The following is a 20,062-nucleotide window of genomic DNA, read 5'->3' as shown; positions in this document are numbered from 1 at the left end:
TACATAAACAAACCAAAGCAATCTGCAGGAAGTTGACACTTTGGGTCACTCCTGGCTGGTGTGAACCAGGGAAGTCATGCTGGTACAAACCCATGGAATTAGAGGTAAACTACAGCTAAAACACAGAATCCCACTTTTCATCTTCCCCCGGTGTGAGTATCAGGATAACTACCGATCAGAAAAGCTACAGTATGAAAAGAGTACATTTTTGTATTTTCCTACTCGCACATAAAGATACATAGAGAGGAAATCTCCTGACTTCTGTCTCTGCTGTTTACCATTCCACAGTCTGAAAGCCACTGGATGACGTTGTGCCCATCCTCCAAAGCTCCCACAGATTTCATTGCAGCCAAACTTTTTCACACCATATCCAACTAGTGCTTAGCAGAAAAGTTTATTATTTTGATAATGGTAATGCTAACTGCAGAAAGCAAGAGGTCTGTGCAATTGCACATTGTTTTGCGCAATGGGGGAAATGTGTTCCCTGCTCCATTTTCAAATGCATTCTTGCTTTCAGATACACCATTCAAGATCGCCTACGTGACTCCTAAGTATTGCAGTGGGCAATGAGAAGTAGCAATATTTTACTATTCCACTTCAGCTCTGTAGCAGATCCTAATTATATGCACATTAATAATATATTAATTATAGTGTAATATTAACATGTTAAGAATATAGCAAACGATGCAAAGCACTTGGGTTTGGTTAACCACTACTTACTCCAGCTTCATAGGAGCAAGAATGTATGATATTCCTAGCAATTGAAGCTCCAGTTTAAAAATACATGTTTAGCTTTAGACACAGGACAGACTATATGTTACTAAAGGGGGGAGGGGGGAGGAACACTGAAAAACATCCTACCTTATTCCTAAACATAGACTCCAGGCAATCTGTACACTTCTATTAAATTGTTTTCAGACCCCCCCAATTAACTGAGTTAACTAGTTAACCCCAATAACAATTGCCCCTCACTAGTTACCACTGTTAGTCAGTGGTCTGAAAACAATTTAATGGGAACGTATAGTGAAAAATATCTAGTGAAAGTCAGCCTCAACACATGAGTATGCGCTCTCAGGAGCAAGTGAGCTTGGGCAGATGTCAGTCAGTCCATGTTGCCCAGTGCCACATGTGAGGAGTTTTCCTGAGGAATCAGGTCACAAACTGTATTCAAGCCTCTCTAATAGACTTCTGAACACCTCTTCTCACTCCTGTTTTCTTATGGCACGACCCAGCGACACTTCAGTGAATAGGCTCACTGATTGCAGCGGGCTTTGGGAGAAGGTCTTAGGGCCTTACACTGTTGGGTGCTAGGTAGTTTTCACTTAAACTGGTGTCAGCTTATCTTCTGGGATTCATTTCAGTCCACAAGTTTCATTGCTTTGGGCCTCTGAAATCTTTCCCCGGGGTATATTCAGTTCCCTGAGAAGCTGCTTACCATCCGTCGCTTCGTCTCCTCCGAAGTTCTGCCGGTAGAACAGCATCAGCTCTATGTTGTAGCACTTATAGATGGTCACGAGCAAAATAAGCAGAAGAAGGATGGCTCCCAATCCTCCAGCAAGCTCTATTTTGTAAATCAAATCTAAAATTAGCAAGGAAAAACAGAAAGGTTATGATCTTTCCAAACTTTAATTGCTCTAGTCCATTGTACAATTCCACATACAATTGCACAGCTTCCTGTTAGAACCACTGTAACACTAAGGATGCCTAATTTTTTGTTCATTACCTGTTACTTAACTTTACCCATTTACACTCCTTCTACTGCCAATCTGAAATTGCCATCCAGAGGCATTTGAGGCTATAATCATAATTCTTCTGCAAGGGAATTATGTAGTGATTTTACACTGAGGATTAATCAATCTTTAATGAGCTTGCAGAGTTTGAATCTTCTGTCTTGGCAAAGTGCATCTAATGCTGTATGCAGCATGTGAGAATAGATATACCAGACATATTCCACCCGGGAGACTCTAGTCCCCCAAATAATATTAAACTTTGCTTTCATATCAGCTGATGATTTGATGTGACCTGCCAAGCCAGGCCTTCAGCTGAATCACTGGAGAATTAATTGAGCATCTAGAGTACCCAAGATAATGTGTGAAGCCAGAAGCACACATCCAGCTGCTAAGAACTACTTTGTCTGAGTTGTGATGGCTACTAACAGAGTTCCCGCATGTTTGTTTAGTACACATTACATTTTAATGGGAACCAGCACTAGTTAAAATTTCCTACTGGGATGCTTTTGTTAGGAAACATCACAAACGGTCTGTCTCACAGCACTTCATAAATTCATTCAAACACAATTATCCATCTTTTTGCTGGGGAAACAGAGGCATAATAAAGCGAAGTAATGTGTTCAAGGTCATTCAGCAAACCAATGACAGAACGAGATAAAAACCCTTAAATACCAATCCAGTGCTCTACCTGACATCAGACACTAACTTTCACAGTATTGTTCCTTAGCCTGAAATGTCCTCTGAAAATAATATTGCTAGTAACACCAGTTGGCGCATTACATAGCCATAAAAGACACAAGACGACAGTTTCACTATAGCTACTCCCAACAGCCTATATTAGTTTAAATAAGATGTCATGAAGATGTTTACTGCTGCGATAAATACAATGTGAAGATGTAAAAACTATAATCCTAGAGAGAGATAAAGTTTTTGTGATCTTCATGCTTCTAAAACTTAGGTCAGAAAAAAAATCACTGGTATGTCATTTGTGTCATCTTCAAGACAAAAAGAACATTAGCTATGTATCTTTTGGGGTTACTCTTGCCTTCCCATGCCTTGTATTTCAATAATTAACATCAGATGTCAAGTTATTCCCAATTTACAGTATCTCTGATGTCTGTCTGATAAGAAGTCAGGGACTAATAGATGGAAAAAGTCTAATATAATAGCTATTTAATCTCCCTGAGAACACAGGAAATTCATAGGACTTTTACTGTCCTGCACGGTAAAGTTAGCATATGCTCTTGGGATAAATCTGGTCAAATGGAGAGCAGAGTTGGTTAAAGTTATTTTTCAGTGAAAAAGCAACTTTTTATGTTGTACTGAAAATTTTCTGCCGGGAAATCGGAATTAGTGCAAGACAGCCAGCTTAGAAAGAGAAAATGAAGAAGGGCATTCAATTCTGACCATCTAAATTGACCTACGCTACCTTGCAGAGTAAAGGTCCAAGGACAGAGCCTTTTGTATAGATTGTATTATTATTATGTTGTATAGATTTCCATCGTCTTTCTAATACTCATCCTTCGGCCCCATAACTCCCCTCACCTCCAGACTTAAGAAGACAGGAACTGTAGGCTTTTGAGCTCCTTATTTCTGTTCTACAGTGGAGGCAATGGAGAAAACGCTCAGTTTTCTTGCCTCTCCAGCTCTTGGATACTGCCTCTGATTAATGCCTTTCTCCTGAAGTAGTTCTCACTGAAGTCAATAGGAAAGGCAGTCGAGTAAAACCCAAGAAAGGAGCTGAATCTGGACTTTTGCCATAATAGTGACTGAAAGTAAGTAATCATATTTCGATAGCTTCCAATCTAAAATAATGTAAAAGGATTCAGTCACAACACATTATACACAGGATTATGCTATCTGAAATATTAAAAGTCCCATAAATACCTAATAAGCAAGAGTGAAATATATCTCAGAAGGTTCCTCATTGTTTGTTACAATATCAATATCTGAAAAACGCTTCCTTTATGTCTTGAACCAAGGCAGCCTTCCTGAAATTAAGTGCTGAGCCAACGACATTGTAATATTTACTTTTGTCTAAATTCACTGCTTCTTTCCACTAAAAGCACTGATTGATTTTTTTCTGCAGTTCTTGACAAGTTATTCATGTTCCAAGACAGCTATTTTATAGCGGACTTAGAGACTCTACTACAGTCAGAAAAACACTGGACTGTTTTCAAATTCATTTGAAGGGAATTCGGAACAATTTCCACAACTTCAGGGATAAGTGAGTGTGTGCTGTCACTCCATGTAATCCAAGTATCAAACACGCTAGGAGGGAGAAAAGGAAAAGCAAAGTCCATGCTACGTGTTCCTGAAGTAAGTCAGTAAAGAAGAATGTGATGGAAAGCAGACAGTGGCATTCAGGTCTCAGGAAGAAGCCCATTTCTGTCTTTGCATGGGTTGGACCAGGTGTTTGAAGCTGGATTCGGGTCTTTTTTAGGCAAAATGCAAACAAACAAACAAAAACTGGATGATGATACACGTTCTGGGGCTGTCCATACACTAATGATTTACAGACAGCATTCTTGGAGTCTTGGAAAGCATTTGTCAGGACTGGACCGCTAATCCAGCAAAGACTTCAACATATTTTACCCTAAATACTTGAGCAGTTTCTTTTGCCTCATTTTGCTTAAAAATAACCACTTGTTATGAAAACAGGAACTAACTCTAGAAACTCTTACTTCTGCAGCTGTAATTTGGTTTTGTTTTTTATTCCCGTCTTTTATCCCAGCCTTCCTAGTTTAGCTGGACTCATAAGCCATGCTAGTTTGGGTACACATGGCGAGCTGCAATCACACCTTTGAAGCAAGGGCAGAAGTAACCTACAGACAAGCACCTCCTGCCAAATGTGGAAAATCTAACCCTTAGCAGGCAGCGCTCGGAAGGGAGAGGGATTTCTCCGATGGGGCGATCTGTGCTTTCTCTTCACCTTGCCTAAGTCTCCCAACTCCTGCAAAACTGCAATACCTCACAAGAAGAATCCATGATCCCTTCTTTGACATGTGCAAAAGGATAATGGTTAACAAAGGATACTGGTTCTACCAGTCCTATCCTAAATCCTATCACAGATCAGTAAATATACTAGTATTTCCTGGTGTATGAGTACTCTACAATCAAATACAAGCAGGAGAAAGCGAGCATAAGAAGTATTTATATCAAGTTGCAGAAAGGAAAACTTTGGTCAAGAATTCCTAAGAACTTAATGAATACTGTAACAAATAGGACACAGGGACAAGCAATCAAAGGACACAGTAGAGGTACCGGGAATATTTTAAGCAGCACTTGAAGAGATCAGATTGAATATCTATTCAATAGATAGTCTATCAATCAGTCAGTCTCAGTAACTACTGAGAGTGCCTGAGGGGCCTTCTACAGCCACAATTCTGAAAGAAATGAAATAGTAGCTGAGAAGTGATGCTTTCCATCTCCAAATTCTGTGCTCAGCAGTGCTTCTTCCATAATTTCAGCACAGCTGAATGTTTGCATTTGCTTGTTATAAATAAACCTGGCTTGTTATTCTAATACATGCAACACAGCAGAACGTTTAACAGTCTCAACAAAGATATACTTAGTATCAGTCGTATATTTATTGCATTCGATGGATGGAAAGGTACAACGCTTTTTGCACTAAAGAGGTTAATCCTTCATCATGATGACCAGATTCCTTAATTAAAGCTGTGACATCTGGTACTTTAGATGTTAAATACTCATTCACGTGTGTTCCACATCACAACTGCGCGCCCTTGTTTCTCAGAGTGGTTTGCACCTTCTGCGCTATGTTTTATCCTCACTACTTAGCGCATAGTCTAATCCATGCTATGCCTCCTTTCTAGAAGGATATAAAGCTTTCCCATGTATAGGAAATCGTGCAAGTAGGACTCGATCCAACAGATTTTGGTAGGACTGAATAGTTTACATTCATACATAAAACCTGCAGGTCACATGCAAGAACAGGAACAAAGAGGGACATTGACCCAAGGATCTCCTCCCCCTTGTAGCCCTTCTTTGTCCCAATAACCCCTATCCCTCCACTCTGTTTTTATACAGGTTATCTAACGGCACAAATTATAGCTATGAAAACAGCATTTAGCATCCTGCATGCTTTTAGCTGAATTTCCTCAGTAGGGATGCTTTCCAGAACTGGGGCACTGGTCTCAATCCCATCTAGATATGGTTTGGCTGGTCTTCCTGTTCTTTCAGCTGGCTCTTAGTTGGTGCCATGGTCATGTTTATCTTAGGCTCAGAGGTCGATCTACAGCATGCTCAGGTACTAACAGCAAGAAAAGCATACTTGGCAGGAAGCAGCACTGAGAGAGGAGCTGCTGAGTCCCTATCATGGTCCCACCAGGCCTTCTGCACAGCTTCCCTCCTGCTGCAGCTGACTTGGTCAGAGGCCGGCTAGCTAGGGCAGGGCTGTGTGCTGCACCAACACATCTCCCACTGCACAGAGAGGAGATGTAGGCCTTGACACTGCTGCAGCCAAAAAGAAAGCTAAGCTCTTCCGAGCATACAGTCCTAACCTTAATGGGTAGCACTGCAACTCCTCTCTGGCTCAGAGATCTTTTCTTGGCTCATTCTTTTCCCCCCACTTTCTACTCACTAACCCCGAGCTAGTGAACCATTTTGAAAATATTTGTTTTTATGACACCTCTTCCAAATGAAAATGAAAATGAATATAAAGTTGGCACAATCTTTCCCTATGAACTACATCCTAAACCCCCCACTGACTCCCTGACCTTGCCTGGGGACCCAAACCAAGCGGTTGCACATGTGAAGCTGTAGTAGCAGCACCAGGCTTCTGAGCTGCTCCAGTAATTTGCCTCTAAAAAAGGCAGGACGCTGACAGTTGTCGATTCCTTCCCTGTTACAGCATATTGAAACCATCCCCAAAGAGTGACCCTTCTGCAGGATTTCACTGGGAGCATGGTGGCTCGAGGGCGCCAGCTTTTTTAGCTGACACCAACGCTGCAAAGCACAATCTGCAGCTAAGCACATCCCTCGCCTCAGCGGTCTGTAAGCACATGGAGGATGGGAACACCACTGGGTTCACAGCTTGTGTGTGCCCAGTGGAAACATTTCTTTTTCTCTTTTGACAAACTAATTTACAGCCAAGAATAACAGCAGAGACTTGGACAATTTATTAACTCTTCAGTCAATCTCCTATGCAGATGGCTTTGTGGTTTCCCATCACTTTTGTATTTCGAATGTGTAATCTTTCCTCGCTTTCCAAATAGATACTGTTTTACAGCTTTTGTACCTGCTAATACCCTGCATTTTTAAGAGATCACAATCAAATTTAAATGTCACCCTACTTACAAAGAGGAGAAGCTGCTGAACTAACATAAGAACGGTAATGAGATATTGTTACACTGCTTAGGATAATGACTTCCACAAACAGCAGAGCATAGCAGCGCCTTTTAATTTGGAACATTCAAAACCAAAACAGCTTGTTTTTTGCTACAGATAATTTGTCAGTACCAGTGTTCCTACTTCTAGGTAGAGTATCAAGGAAGGTAACACAATTCTCCACTGATTTGTAGCTCCCATTGTAATGTTTTCATTCCTGTTGCAGTTAGAAATCAAAATGCATGGCTGCTGCTTCACGTTTTCAATTTCAACAGGAAAGCTAGGAAGCAGAGAAATATGAGAACATCTGAACTCACTGCTGAGCTACATATTCTAAGAAATGCACATTTTAACTCTCTCCATCACACCATTACCTGTGGTGCAGTCCGTCAACTCCGGGTCAAATTTGTAGGGTGCTTAGACTGAAATACTTCCACTGACTTTATTGGTGACCTTATTCCAGGCAAGCATATCACCTGCAAAGCTTATTCACTATTGAGTAAAGGTCAGTGTATTAAATTTCTTTACAAATGGTAAACTGAAGCCATAACCCAAATGCATGTTAGCTCCACTCGGCGCACAGAATTCCAGCCTGGGCCAGAGAGGTCGGCAGGACCCCCACTGCCGGCTCAGTGTTGGCTGTGCTGTGTGGTTTCTGAGGGTGGTGAGAGCACAGATAATTAGTAATTACCTTTCTTGCGCAGAAGAACACTGGCATGCTTCCGTCCATTCCTGTTTTCCACGTGGCACGTATAGTTAGCCAGATCTGCCTCCTCCACAGCATCAAAGATCAATGTCAATTCAACTTCCTTTTCTCCAAGATGTTCTCTGAGGAGTCTGAAAGGAAGGATACAGCCTTCTCTTAATTGAATTAATAAGGGGTGGAAGATGTCTTAAAGAACTATGACTGGTCAGCTCAAGATATAAAGTGTCCCAGGCCTCTCACGCTCCCAGAGAAGGGAGGAAACCAAAGGTACCTGGAAGAAATTTAACAGAGGCATCTTTTGTGCTATCCAAAAACCTCTATTCTTTCTATGACTGGAGCAAGGAGCTGAACCAAGTGTAGGAAGAGGGGCAGTGAGCCCAACAGCTGCACGCAGCATGTTCACCTCAGCTCCACCGGAATTAACATGCTAAAAACAATGCTTCTTTTTAAAGTAGCAATAAGCATGCACTTTGCAGAGAAGTAAATACACACTACTAATCCACAGCTGAGCAAATTATAAGGCAGTTATTTTAAAGGCTGTGTCTTGCTCTACATTTTAGTGCAGGCTGGAGAAGCAGCAGAGAAGCTATGCTACTCTGTGGAACTCTCCTTTTTTTTTTTTTTTTTGCTAGATCTTGACTTTAAAAGGAAAGGGGACAGTGTCAAGAACAAGGGCTCTTTGCTCCTTTGAGAGCACAGAAGGGAAATGCAAAATCCCCACTAAAGGAATACAAAGCTCTAGCAGAATTTCAGGCCAGAGGTACACTCTTTTCATGCTATTATTCCAATGCGAACATTAAAATGAATGCAAAGTAAATGCAAGTGTTTTCTGATGATGACTTAAGACTAAAAATAAAATACCCTATTCCCTCAAAAGGCTTCTTATCAGTTGCTCAAGAAAGTTACTGGTTCTTTGAACAAGGAAATGTAACGTCAACTATAATCTGCCAGATCCATTTGATCCTGTTAGTGTACTGTTGCATAATGTGTAAGGGGATAAACACAAACTGCGTGATGCACTCATAGGCCAAAGACTGTGAACGCACGATTGCATGTAGGTTACTGCTGTGAGTCTAGCAGGGTTTTACCGAGAAAAGATAGCGTAGTGCACTAAGAGGCAGCGGTACTATAAACAAGATTGAAGTACACCAAAAAAAGGAATGGTTTCTCCAGGGGCTGAGGCATTAATGGCAGTCGGACACAAGGGAAGATGGGCCATGAATCAGAGCGCTCTTTGCGCTGCACGGACACTGTTTCTCCTGCACAGCTTAAAATTTTTCGTTCACAACAGCAAACCCCAAACTTCTCTATTAGAAATCAAAGTCGTTCTGGGTGTTTAAAGAACACACGTTTTCCTGCGGACAGTAAATCAGGTCACACAGCAAACGCGCATCTCTGCATTTGAGTACAAATCAGAATGGAAGGGTGTGTGCACTGCACTTGACAATCAAAAATCCAAGCCTGTTATAAACCATGTATTTACAGTAAGATTTCATATAGCACATGGCTTTTAAAGGCTCATGTGATCTGACAAAAACTCAGAAGACAAACCAGAGCGTCCACAACAATTTATCCTCTTACACTATAGCTGTAAAACTTGCAAAAAAGTGCAAAAGCATTTGTTTAAGAATAGGTATATGTCTTGTTTTGTAAAAGGTTGAACTGCATCTTTTTTTGCAAATTTACCCTCATTCATTGTCTACTTCTGCATTTTCTTATTCTGGCCCTGACTCCAAGTGCTGAAAATAATGCAAGAAATGCTGAATTTGTATCACTTTTGGCCAGAATAGAAACGGCCCAAGAGACCCCGATCTGTTTGCAGACTCAAATCTACCGCTGTGTTCAATCAGTCTAAGTAGTTGAGTGTCTGATAAATCAATTCTCATTTACCTATTAATATTCTATGTATACAGTGAAATATTTTGAACTTTGGAAAGTCTTTCTTCTCTGTTGGTACACAATATGCTCCACAAATTTTAGCCTACAAATCATGCTGCAGAGAACAAATAAAACCATTAGAAGAGAAGATACCTAGGACATTAATCAGGAGCACGTTGTGAACGTTCAGATTGTCTTGTGTTTATTACAATCAGCATATTTTACACATGGTAACAATTATGAAGACAGATTACAATTAACATAAAATAAACTATTATTGAGAATCTATTTAAAATAAAATAACCAACCCTTAACCTACATTTATATAATATTTGATCATCTAAAGAAGCAGCTTTCATAAAAAGGAATATGAACTTAGACAGAATTTTTCTCACTTATTTTCCTGTTAATTGCAATCTCTAGGGAGACAGCTCCTTAGAATGGGCTCTATCATGCAAATACTAACAGATGCTTAAACATTATGTTTGTAGCAAAGTGTGGGAAGCTCCTAGTTAAACTAGGAGTGGAGTTAAACTTTTATTTCTGCTTTCTTTTCTTTTCTTTTTTACCAGCACTATATAGCTCATGATCAATTAGTGCCATCAATGAACAGAGTCACCTAAAATTATATAATACGTGTAAAACTGCATTTTGTAGTTGGTCCAGAGAACACCAAGCACAATATTTTCAAGACAGAAAAAGCAAACAGGGTCAACAAGTTTGACTTTAAAGTTGCAACAGTGTTCACTCCATGAAAGCAGATGAAGTTCTGTCCCTGCCAGGGTTGGTGGGAATTTTGCCAGTAACATTATTAACCCATGCCCACTCCCACAAGTTGGGAAAATAATGGCTTTTTTCTGGTTTGATCGCCTACGTAAATCAATGGTGCTGATCAACTCCTAATAATCAGGCTAGAGGGATAAGAGGTGGGTGAAATGAAAAAAAAAATTTCTTTTTGCTCAAGCTGCAGCATTTTATTTGATCTAACACAAAACATTTTATTTTGTCTAGTGGTTATTTATCACTTAAGAAAAACTGAATTAAAAAATAAAGCCTCATTTCAGACTAAAAATGTTTCCTTTCAAAAATGTCCAAACAACGCTTCAGATTTTTCAAACGTTACCTGTCATACTTTCCCCACTGTGTTTATGCATTAAGTTGAACCTGAAGTTACAAATACCCCTCTCCTTTGAAACGACGTTTTCCTGAAGTTCTCATGTTTGATGTGATCACAGATCTCAAGGCTATAAGAAGGCTTCACCCGGGTCTCTTTGCAGGGTCAAGGCATTAATTCCAAACCTTTATTAATCTGCATGTGAGTTGAGACTTACCAAAAAGACAAACTTTTATTCCTTAGATAGTTGAGGATCTGGACTGTTAACAGGGATGCGAACTTTAGTCCTTACTTCAGAAAATTGTTAACAATAGACTGTAGATAAAAGAGCTTATTTGCATGCGTGTAAGTACTCTCCAAAGAACAGTAGCTCAACTAACAACGCCGCACCGCGGTCCTCCCTCTCAATCACTTCCCTGCATCCTGGTCCTCATTCTCTGCCCATAAATTGTCTACTTAAATATTACAAGCTTTTCAGGAGAGGGCTGTCATTTCCTTACTTCCCTGCAAAGTACCTAAGACATCACATAAGCAGTGCTGGTAATTCTGCCTTCCTCCTTCAGCATCCTCTCCTAGCACAATACAGCAGCCACTTCTTGTCTGAGTGTTTCGCACCCACTAATTAACTTCTGTGGGTGAAAAGGCAAAGTGCTGAATTAATCAGTGAGAGGAGATAAGGCTGCAGTTTAAAATGTCTCCATTCACTTCTTCTCACGCCTCTAGAATGAGTTAAATATTTCCACTTAAATTATGGAGGGGGGGGGGGGGGGAAACAAATGAACATACTCTTCAAGCTGAGCATTATGAGGTATCTGCAAAGTGTTCTGCAGTGTCGCCGGAAAACAGAAGAGAAGTAACTCATAGGCGGTTGGGAGAGTAAGCTTTATCCCTGATTTATATCTCTGCCGTGGCAGAGAGATGGGGTTGAAATTTGCTCTAGGCTCCTCTGATAATCAGGTGCAACCGACAACTCTGCAGGCAGGCTTAAAGACTAATTCCTCGTTTAATAGCCTTATTCAATTTACATGACATTTTTATTATCGCTGTGGAAAACCCACCTGTCAAGCAAATTCTCTTTCTCCTTTTCCCCCTATGAATTTATAACATTTGGGGAGCTTAATGCAAGGGCAGACAATGAGGCCGGTAAGAGAGGGGTCCATCACCTGTGCCCCGCAAAGCTGATTAGTTACTTTTTACTATGAGGCTCTCTAAGAACGCCTAATAAATAATCATAAACCCAGGGCTACACATATTATATATGGTGAAGAGTATTTACCAAAACAAACAGTTCCATGGCTTTGAGTTTAACAGCAACGCTAAAGTCACATGCATCCTTATTTCAGTGCTTTCATAAAAAGTGCCTAGACTAATTGACTTGTAAATAAGCATACCAGAGACAGCGGTGGGCGTTTTAGACCCCCTCCGTGCATTTATGTGCTAACCTGCTCTCTCACCAAGTACAGAAAACCCAGTGACACAATGGATGGATACAGTCCAGGGCAAGGACAGCACCAGAAATTCACAGTTCTACCTCCAAATTCACAGACTAATTTACAACAGGAGATGTAGAGTTAACATATTAAACGTTTGTCAAAGGAACAACACACGGAGTGTTTTGGTCTGGTTGTAACAATCCCAATTACGTAAAGTTTCTCAGCATTAACACAAGTGTGTTGATAATACCATATAGAAGCAGAGGGATGGGAAAAGTGTCTAATGGGGAAGTTCACTGTGGGTCATCAAACTTGCAACATCCATGACATTTTTTGAAATACACCAATAAATACAACTGGGTGGCAGATGTGGTCCAGCTTGGGGTGCTGATAGAGCGGCTAGTGCTGCTTAGTATTACTAAGTCAGAATACCCATAATGGGATGCATAAGCGAGAGCTGTCACCGTGAAAAAGTCATTTGCAAAAAGTTCCTACTGCAGTTGCCATAGCTACTTCTAAATCAAAACAGGGATGGCCTGTGGTAGTGCTACTAATGATGCAGTAGGTTTTGGTAAATGCTATGCTTTTAATGCTGGCTGCGATGCAGGACACTGGATACGTGATAAGCAGCTTTACTGAAGACAAGACTCACTGAATTGCGAGGGGTCTGTAAATTGAGTCAGAGCATTTTAACGGAGAGAGGAAGGGGAGCATTTTAATGGAGAGAAGAAGGGGAGTTGTAACACAATTAGTTTGAATCAACAATATGCAATGAGATGGGGCAAACTAGTCAAGGAATAACGTTTTCAAACTCAAGTTTCACTCACAGAAACACACATAAAGGACGGGTTCGGACCTGTGCTAGCCTTGGAGGGCTCTTTAAAGGCAAAGCTCAAATTGTCCTTCTGATGTGAAGGAAGGACATGATCAAAATCACACTGTTCCTATACCAGGGAAGGCATGATGTAGTTAAATGTTCATTACTTGCAATGGCAGAAGTTTCCAATAATTGTCTTTTGTGGTCAGAAGCCCAGAAAGCGATTGTACACTTAAAACCTTCTGACAATAGATGACAAAGTCTGTCTATGCAATTAAGCAGCAAAGTTAGGTCAGTATTTTAGTTTATTTTAATAACTAGTGGTTCTTACTAGTGGTTATTACTATGGACTGAACTTCAAATTGTTGATCACATAATACAGTAAAGGAATCTTTCTCTCTTCCTCCTCTACAAATTAATTTTAGAAGAAAGAAAAAACTCTGAAACTAGGCCAAAATTGAGCAATGGAACATGTAAAGACTTTGGCCTTCTTTATGATCTATATTCATCACCTGTGTATGGAAGCTGGGACCACCTCGTCCATTGTATAATCCTAGCTTAGTCCTTGCCCAAAGAGCTACTGATCAAGTAATTATTTATCAGGGAAGTACAAATTCCATGAACAGGCGTGGGGATACAAGTGATTCTTTTTGTTACAACTGGTAGAGCACAGGAAAATCAGCATTTGAAACAAGCCAAGAGCATGCTGCGTATCAGACACCCGCACACAGTGACTTCCTTCTCTCCCTTAAATACAAGGGTGGAGGAACGAATGCTATAGTCTTTAGAAAGTTCTAGTTAAGCCACATCGCGAGCCATATCACAGACAGCAAATACATTTAGTAGAGGAGAAGAAGTAGGGACAGTTTGATAGGAGACTATTCATCTTTAAGATTAACACTGATGCTGAAATTAATGTCATCTTGCCAAAGACTGCCACGAGGGGCAGCTGCAGTGGACAGCAGCATTTCCACGCAAGGCTCAAACCACCTCCCAGGACAGTCGGAGATGCAGGAGCTGCCAGCATGGGGATTTAGTGATGGATTCTCAGGCGCACGGATAGCAACTGTCTCCAGAATTTATCCACTAGAAAGGAGAGGGAGGAACTCGCACTGCCCTGCTTCCAAGTCATTCATCATTTGTTAGTCAGCTCAAATTACAATTCTATTTAAAAAAATAAACAAACAAACAAAAATCCCCAGGCTTTTGGGACATACCATATTCTTAACAGTAAATACTCCAAAAAGTACCTGACTTCGCCTTCTCTAATGTGACCTTCTAATTCTTCAATGAATTTTTCCCCTTTCATCCAGTAGATCATGGGGCCTGATTCTCCACTGAATCCGAAGAACGCTTTGCAGGCCACGGTCAGCGGGTTGCCTGAGGACGACAATCAGAGCAGGGGTTAGACCCATCGGCACGGCTGCTAATGAGAAAACGATGGTGACAAACCTCAATGCCTTAGGTTAAACTCTCCATTTAAAACTGAAAAAAGGGGGAATAACTATAAACCATAGGAAAAAGGATGATGTGGATCTGAATCCACAGGAAACAGCTGTGGAATGAAACCCTGAGGTTATCCATCATTTTATTATTCCTGGCAAGATACCATGCGAACAATGAGAGGGTATGGAAACGGTGGCAACGAAGGGTGACGACAGATTCGTTGCTAGAAAGAAAGAGGCTTCTTTGTCAGACTCCTGGGAGTACCACCAGGACTGGAGAGCGTGCTCAACAGGCAGGTACTTCACTGAACTTACTTATGGCTGCCTATCCACCTGTAAAAAAGACATAGTATTAATTTCTTCCTCACTTAGATAGAAATCACACGTTAATTAAGTCTTGGTAAACTGTTCAGAGAGCTTTTAAAGTCCTCCAAGTAATAAGAGATGCCAGTGAGCACCCAGTAACACTTCTGCTGCTTTCAGGAGATTTCTGGCAAAGGACCAAACTTCAAAGCATTGCTCAAGCAATAGGGTAAAGAACTCTCCCTTTCAGCTCTTCAAAAATACTTCCAAAAGAAAGAAAATAAAGCTTGGAAACTAAATCAGATTCCTCTCCAAGATTCAGTGGTTAGATAGTTCTGTGTTTGGCTATGGCTTTAGCTGTACTAGCTAGTCAAACACTCTGCAATGCTTTGGCTGCCAGGACAGATGGTCCTGCAGCAGGAAGAAAGAAAAAAAAAAAACCCAAACGAAGCCAGGAAATTTAGGAGAACCATGCCCTTTCCCTGAGTACGCAAATACAGCTGTTGCCTGCACTTCTCTCTGCCCACTTTACCTGGCCCAGGTGGTCCAGGTCACAAAGCGCCCGTGAGGTTACAAGCTTATGTGGGACAGCAGGCCTTATCTAATGGCAATGAAGCCTCCTACAAATCTGGTAGGACCTGGATCAAATGCAGAGAGTCCAAATAATGGACCTCACTATATTTGGAAGAAATGTTTTAGTATGCTAGTCATTCATAGTGCTAGCAGGAGACTCTCGACATTGAAATAGAACAGGCCTACACTTTTCACGAAGGGCTAGTCATTTTGAGTGCACTAGTTGGCTGAGCATGAGCTAAAAGACTTCCTGCACTTTAATCGGTTACCTCTTGTGTGCTCCGTAGTGACAACTGACTGTGTGCATACTCAGGGCATATCTGAGCTGTATGTTAAAATATCTTTGCCTAAATCCCCACAAAGCTGTGTTCGTACTTGCCTGTCCGTAATTTCAGTGCCCAATTTAAGGCATGTCAAAAGAGCCTGATTATTCAGGAAGCATAGCATTCCCAGGCACTGAAAATCAGCCACCTTCAAATTGTCTCCAAGTCAAGAGTCAAAAAATTACAAGTCCTTCTGAAACATTAGGATAGAGCAAGAAAAGAAAGTTTAAAGACTGCAGTTGAGTTAAACTATGTTTCTCAAAAAAAAATAGCAAAAGAGAAAAATGGAAAGGAAATCAGAATGTTTATCCTGAAAATGTTTTACAAAAATCTTTCATTATTTCCATATTCACTATGAGCTCTGGTACCACAGCTGGCCTTTGAACACGTGCTGATGCTTACAGATTATATACGACCCACTCAAATGTCCAATACACCCAAAGGATAATCACAGTTCTTTGTGCATCCCACTACATTGACCACAGTCATAACATTTCAAACTTTGTCAACTGATGAAGAGTCTAACAGCATTTCCAGGCAAACATTTAAACTGAACTACAGGACACTATCAGGGAGGTCCGTTTTATTCTGCTTATCTCATGTTCACGCTGAAGAAGTCAGCCCTGCGAGGTGCTGCGTGCCTTCCACGGGTGAAGGTGAGAACTTGAGCCTCTGGCTATATCCATCTCACATTTTCCAACACGCTGAATGCCAGCTGCGAGGTCTTTTCTGCTGCCTGCCTCAGAGTCATGATATGTGTCTATTTAAATACCACTTAGTGATTCCTAGCATGTGGCTGCTCAGCCCATGTTTGATTTTAATGGAAAAAGACAATTATATGCAATGTGAAAAAGAAAAAGGCTAGATATGGCCTATCAGCAATGACAGTATATGCCCTTTACTTGGCAAACCATGCTGGGCACTAAGTGTTACAGGCATAGTATTTTGCAGGGTGGTTTTTTTTTTTCCTCAAACCAGCGTATTTTTACTTAAAAGGAACCCTGAAGAAACAAAAATATTCCAAAGTGAATCTAACATTTCTATACATGCAGAGTAAATATCCTGAGGTGGTATGTTTGGTCTGAAGAAATAAAAACATTTCTATACAAATAGGAAAAGCTACAAAATAGCTGTTGGTATACAGCTTCTGGAATAAACAAACCTAATGTATGGTATGGGGAGGGAACATCAGTACCCTTTATTACAACAGCCTGAATGCTCCAGACTTGCCCATGCAGTTCTATTTCCCAGCTTTGCCTCTAGGGAAAACCTACAGAATAAACTAATTTGGTCAATGGCTATCTTTCATTAGTGCTTCAGCTTGGAGCCTGGGACTGGCCACACCTGAACAAACCCATGGTCCATCTCATCTGCTAACCCATCACTGATCACAGAAAGATCTAAGCAACCGTATCACATGGAACAATGTATTTTTATCTCAGTAGCAGAACAATGCATGTTTTTGGTTCAGTTGATCTGTCCTTGGGAAGAAAGAATGGCTTGGCGAGACCTCAAGATCCCATATAATGCAAACTCTCACACGCTGCCCTTCTATTCCCCAAGCTCAGGCAAAAATCTGTGCTACAGGCCTAATGAGGACATCCCACTCTCCTGCACATGCCTGAAGCAGCATCAAGTTTTGTAACTCTCACAATTCCTCTGTGGTCACAAGAGCGGCTAGCAGGACAACGTCTGAAAAGGCAATATTGGCTCTGTCTCAGAGAAACTCTTTACCTCCACAGATAGGCCTCCATAAGGAAAAAGATGGGAGGTTTCCTTCTCCAGCCACGTTAAGACAGCTGGCTGCAACCTGCTTCCCCTGGTTTTCAGGGAATTCCAGGCAGTTCCTGCCCAGCAGAGAAACAGGGCACATCCCATTGTATTTCACCCCAAGCGGAGAGATCCTAAGGCTGTAGCCAAATTCCCCCATTCCTGAACGTTCCTGTGAAAGTGAGGAAGAAATAGGCACTCAACAGGGAAAGTGCCTGCCTGCTGCAGGTCCTGGTTGGGGGCTGCCTCCGAGCCATGTCATACCGCAGTGAGTCCACGTCTCAGGCAAAAGGAATCAGCAGGCAGTTTGTCACTCTAACAAGTCATCTTGAGTACAGCCTAGACTTTTAGACACCATTACTGCTGTTCTGCATTCCACTATTAACTGTTCCTATTAAGAAGTCCCCTTGCACCATTTACTTAAAAACATGGAAGTTCCAAGAACGTATGGTATCCTAAAAGTTTCCCGTTTATAAATGATTTCTATTTAAATTAGATAGACATTTCAGTTGCATTTTTAATTAACAAAATAATTTGCTGAAAACTAGAGAAAATGACTAGAGAGATTTGCAATGAATCAACAGCTAATGGCATGTTTTAAGAAACACGGAAAGACGGTAAAAAGCCTCCTAGCAGACATCACTGGTTGTGCTGCTTTGCTGGGGTCACCTTGTTACCGTAAAGCCTCAGGATCCACACAGAAGTCTTTACTTTAGCTTTTTTCCACACTCTGCCAATCAGACAGGCTTGTTGCAAACTCGCAGCTGATAAGACACAACCACTGGTGATAGAAGTGACTTTTATGGCTAAATCTTACCGTATATTTTTCATCTGACCTTTTTCCACAATAAATGTGTGTGAACTCTACCATACATGTGAATATTTTTTCTGAAGAAGAGGATTCCACAGAAATGCAATTATTCAAAGCAAAATAGCTGCCTGGTGGGGGTAGGAGTCTTGGCTATGGATGGAAAAAGGGTTCACAGAAGAATTTAGCCAGGCATGATTCTGAATGTGCTCACCGCAGCTTTGACATGCCTTGAAAGAGAACGACAAATGTTGCAGCACAGACTTTCTTCAATGAAGCACTCTCCAAGCATTGAGCAAACGAAGCTTAAAAAACCCACAAGTTGTTTAATCCTTTAAAAACTTAAATGTCAAGGCTGGATGACCGACCAGCACAGAACACAAAAGCTGTTCACAGAGCATAAGATCTGTCCTATGTCAAAGTGATTTTTCAGAAATTTATTTGAAAATATTAATTTCTCTTCTTCCTTCCTTTTGTGCAACTAGGTGTATTTTGTGGCTTATCTGCACCCATTCAAGGGTGCAACATACAATTCACATTCTCTCACATCTACACTCTGCTGGTGCTCTCTTCTTCCAGCAAATCAGGCTCTCACTCCTGGAGCAAATTACCTCATCTGGAAGCCATCGAAGTTATTTGTGGATCCTTCTTTGGTCTTTCTATAGCTTGAAATATTAGTTTTTTCCAATTCTTTTGCGTTCTTGTACCACATACACCAGTACTTACAACAAGCCTGACCAATGCTTTCACATCTCCCTATGTGGAAGGTGCAGGCTGTTAATCATCAAAGCCCAGAGCAATTGTTAATTTTCTAAGAAACTGAAAGAAATAATTACAGGAAGAAAAGACAGTAATAACATCATCCCCACCTCCATTCTCACAATCCCATCCCGACTGTCCAAATTAAATACCAACAGTAGAAGGGCTGTGCAATTATCCCCAGAAGTAGAGAGTTAGGCTTCTGTCATGGTAACGTGAATCCTTGGAATCACAACTGTTCCCTGCTTTGCTTCCTTTTACTGAACTCTAAAATGATACACCACATAATTCACACACATGTAGTTCAAAAGACTCCATCAGCTACTGCCAATAAAGTTTCTTCTGACAAGATATGCCATGTCTTTAAGGGAGAGAGCTCTTCTCTGCTGGCCGAGCAGCCCCCTCCTTGAGACAACGTCCCCAGGAAATAAAGAGCAAGGAAACACAAAGGGGCTTCACCACATCAGAGGGGAACAGGTTTAGAGGGACTACATGGCACTCACTACGCTCAGCTCTGCTGAAACTGTTTACTCAGGTCCCTAAGGACTAAGACACGGTGTGAAAGTGGTTTGTATCTGGTTTGCACCAGACAGAGGCTACACCTTTGCTCATGAGAAAAGTAAGGCTGTTTCCTGAGGCCCGTGCCCAACACTCCCCCTTGAGAATTGCTTTAAAGTAAAATACGGTTGATTAAACAATAAATAAATTGTGCGATGAGGCTCAGAAAAAGTGTGCTTTCCCTTTGTCAGAAATCGGACTTTTCACAATAAAACAGGCCAGTGAGGCACCTGAGCTGGAGGAACTGGTGCCAAGGCAGCAGATCTGCAGGGAGGACCAGGTCCAACCTCCACACCAGTACCTACTCTGCACAAGTTCTGTCTGGCTGGGGAAACACTTTTCCTAATGAAGTCCACAGCTGCTGCCTTGTTCCAATGATGTGGTACATGCGACCAGCCACTGTTCTTCAGCCTCCCTTCCCCATGACACACAAATCTTTATCTTCTCCCACACCAGAAGAAAAGCTCTGCAAGTGCCTCACTGGACTACCAGAAAT

The 20,062-nt window shown here is 41.2% G+C and overlaps 1 protein-coding gene across 8 annotated transcripts in view; it reads right to left on the bottom strand.

Moving 5' to 3' along the window:
* IL1RAPL2 (interleukin 1 receptor accessory protein like 2) overlaps positions 1-20,062 on the bottom strand; it is a 407,756-nt gene that overhangs the window by 14,705 nt on the left and 372,989 nt on the right. For all 8 annotated transcript variants that reach the window (XM_068957186.1, XM_009672011.2, XM_009672010.2 and 5 more), the window contains 3 exons: positions 14,278-14,407; positions 7,771-7,916; positions 1,436-1,579 (listed from right to left, as the gene is read on the bottom strand). In XM_068957186.1, the coding sequence (XP_068813287.1) occupies positions 1,436-1,579; positions 7,771-7,916; positions 14,278-14,407 (420 nt within the window). The remainder of the gene's footprint in view (positions 1-1,435; positions 1,580-7,770; positions 7,917-14,277; positions 14,408-20,062) is intronic.

The sequence above is a fragment of the Struthio camelus genome, chromosome 11 (genome assembly GCF_040807025.1).
Source record: "Struthio camelus isolate bStrCam1 chromosome 11, bStrCam1.hap1, whole genome shotgun sequence".
Taxonomy (NCBI): domain Eukaryota; kingdom Metazoa; phylum Chordata; class Aves; order Struthioniformes; family Struthionidae; genus Struthio; species Struthio camelus.
Note: the sequence above shows the minus strand (reverse complement) of the source record. Positions and strands in the feature narration are given on the sequence as shown.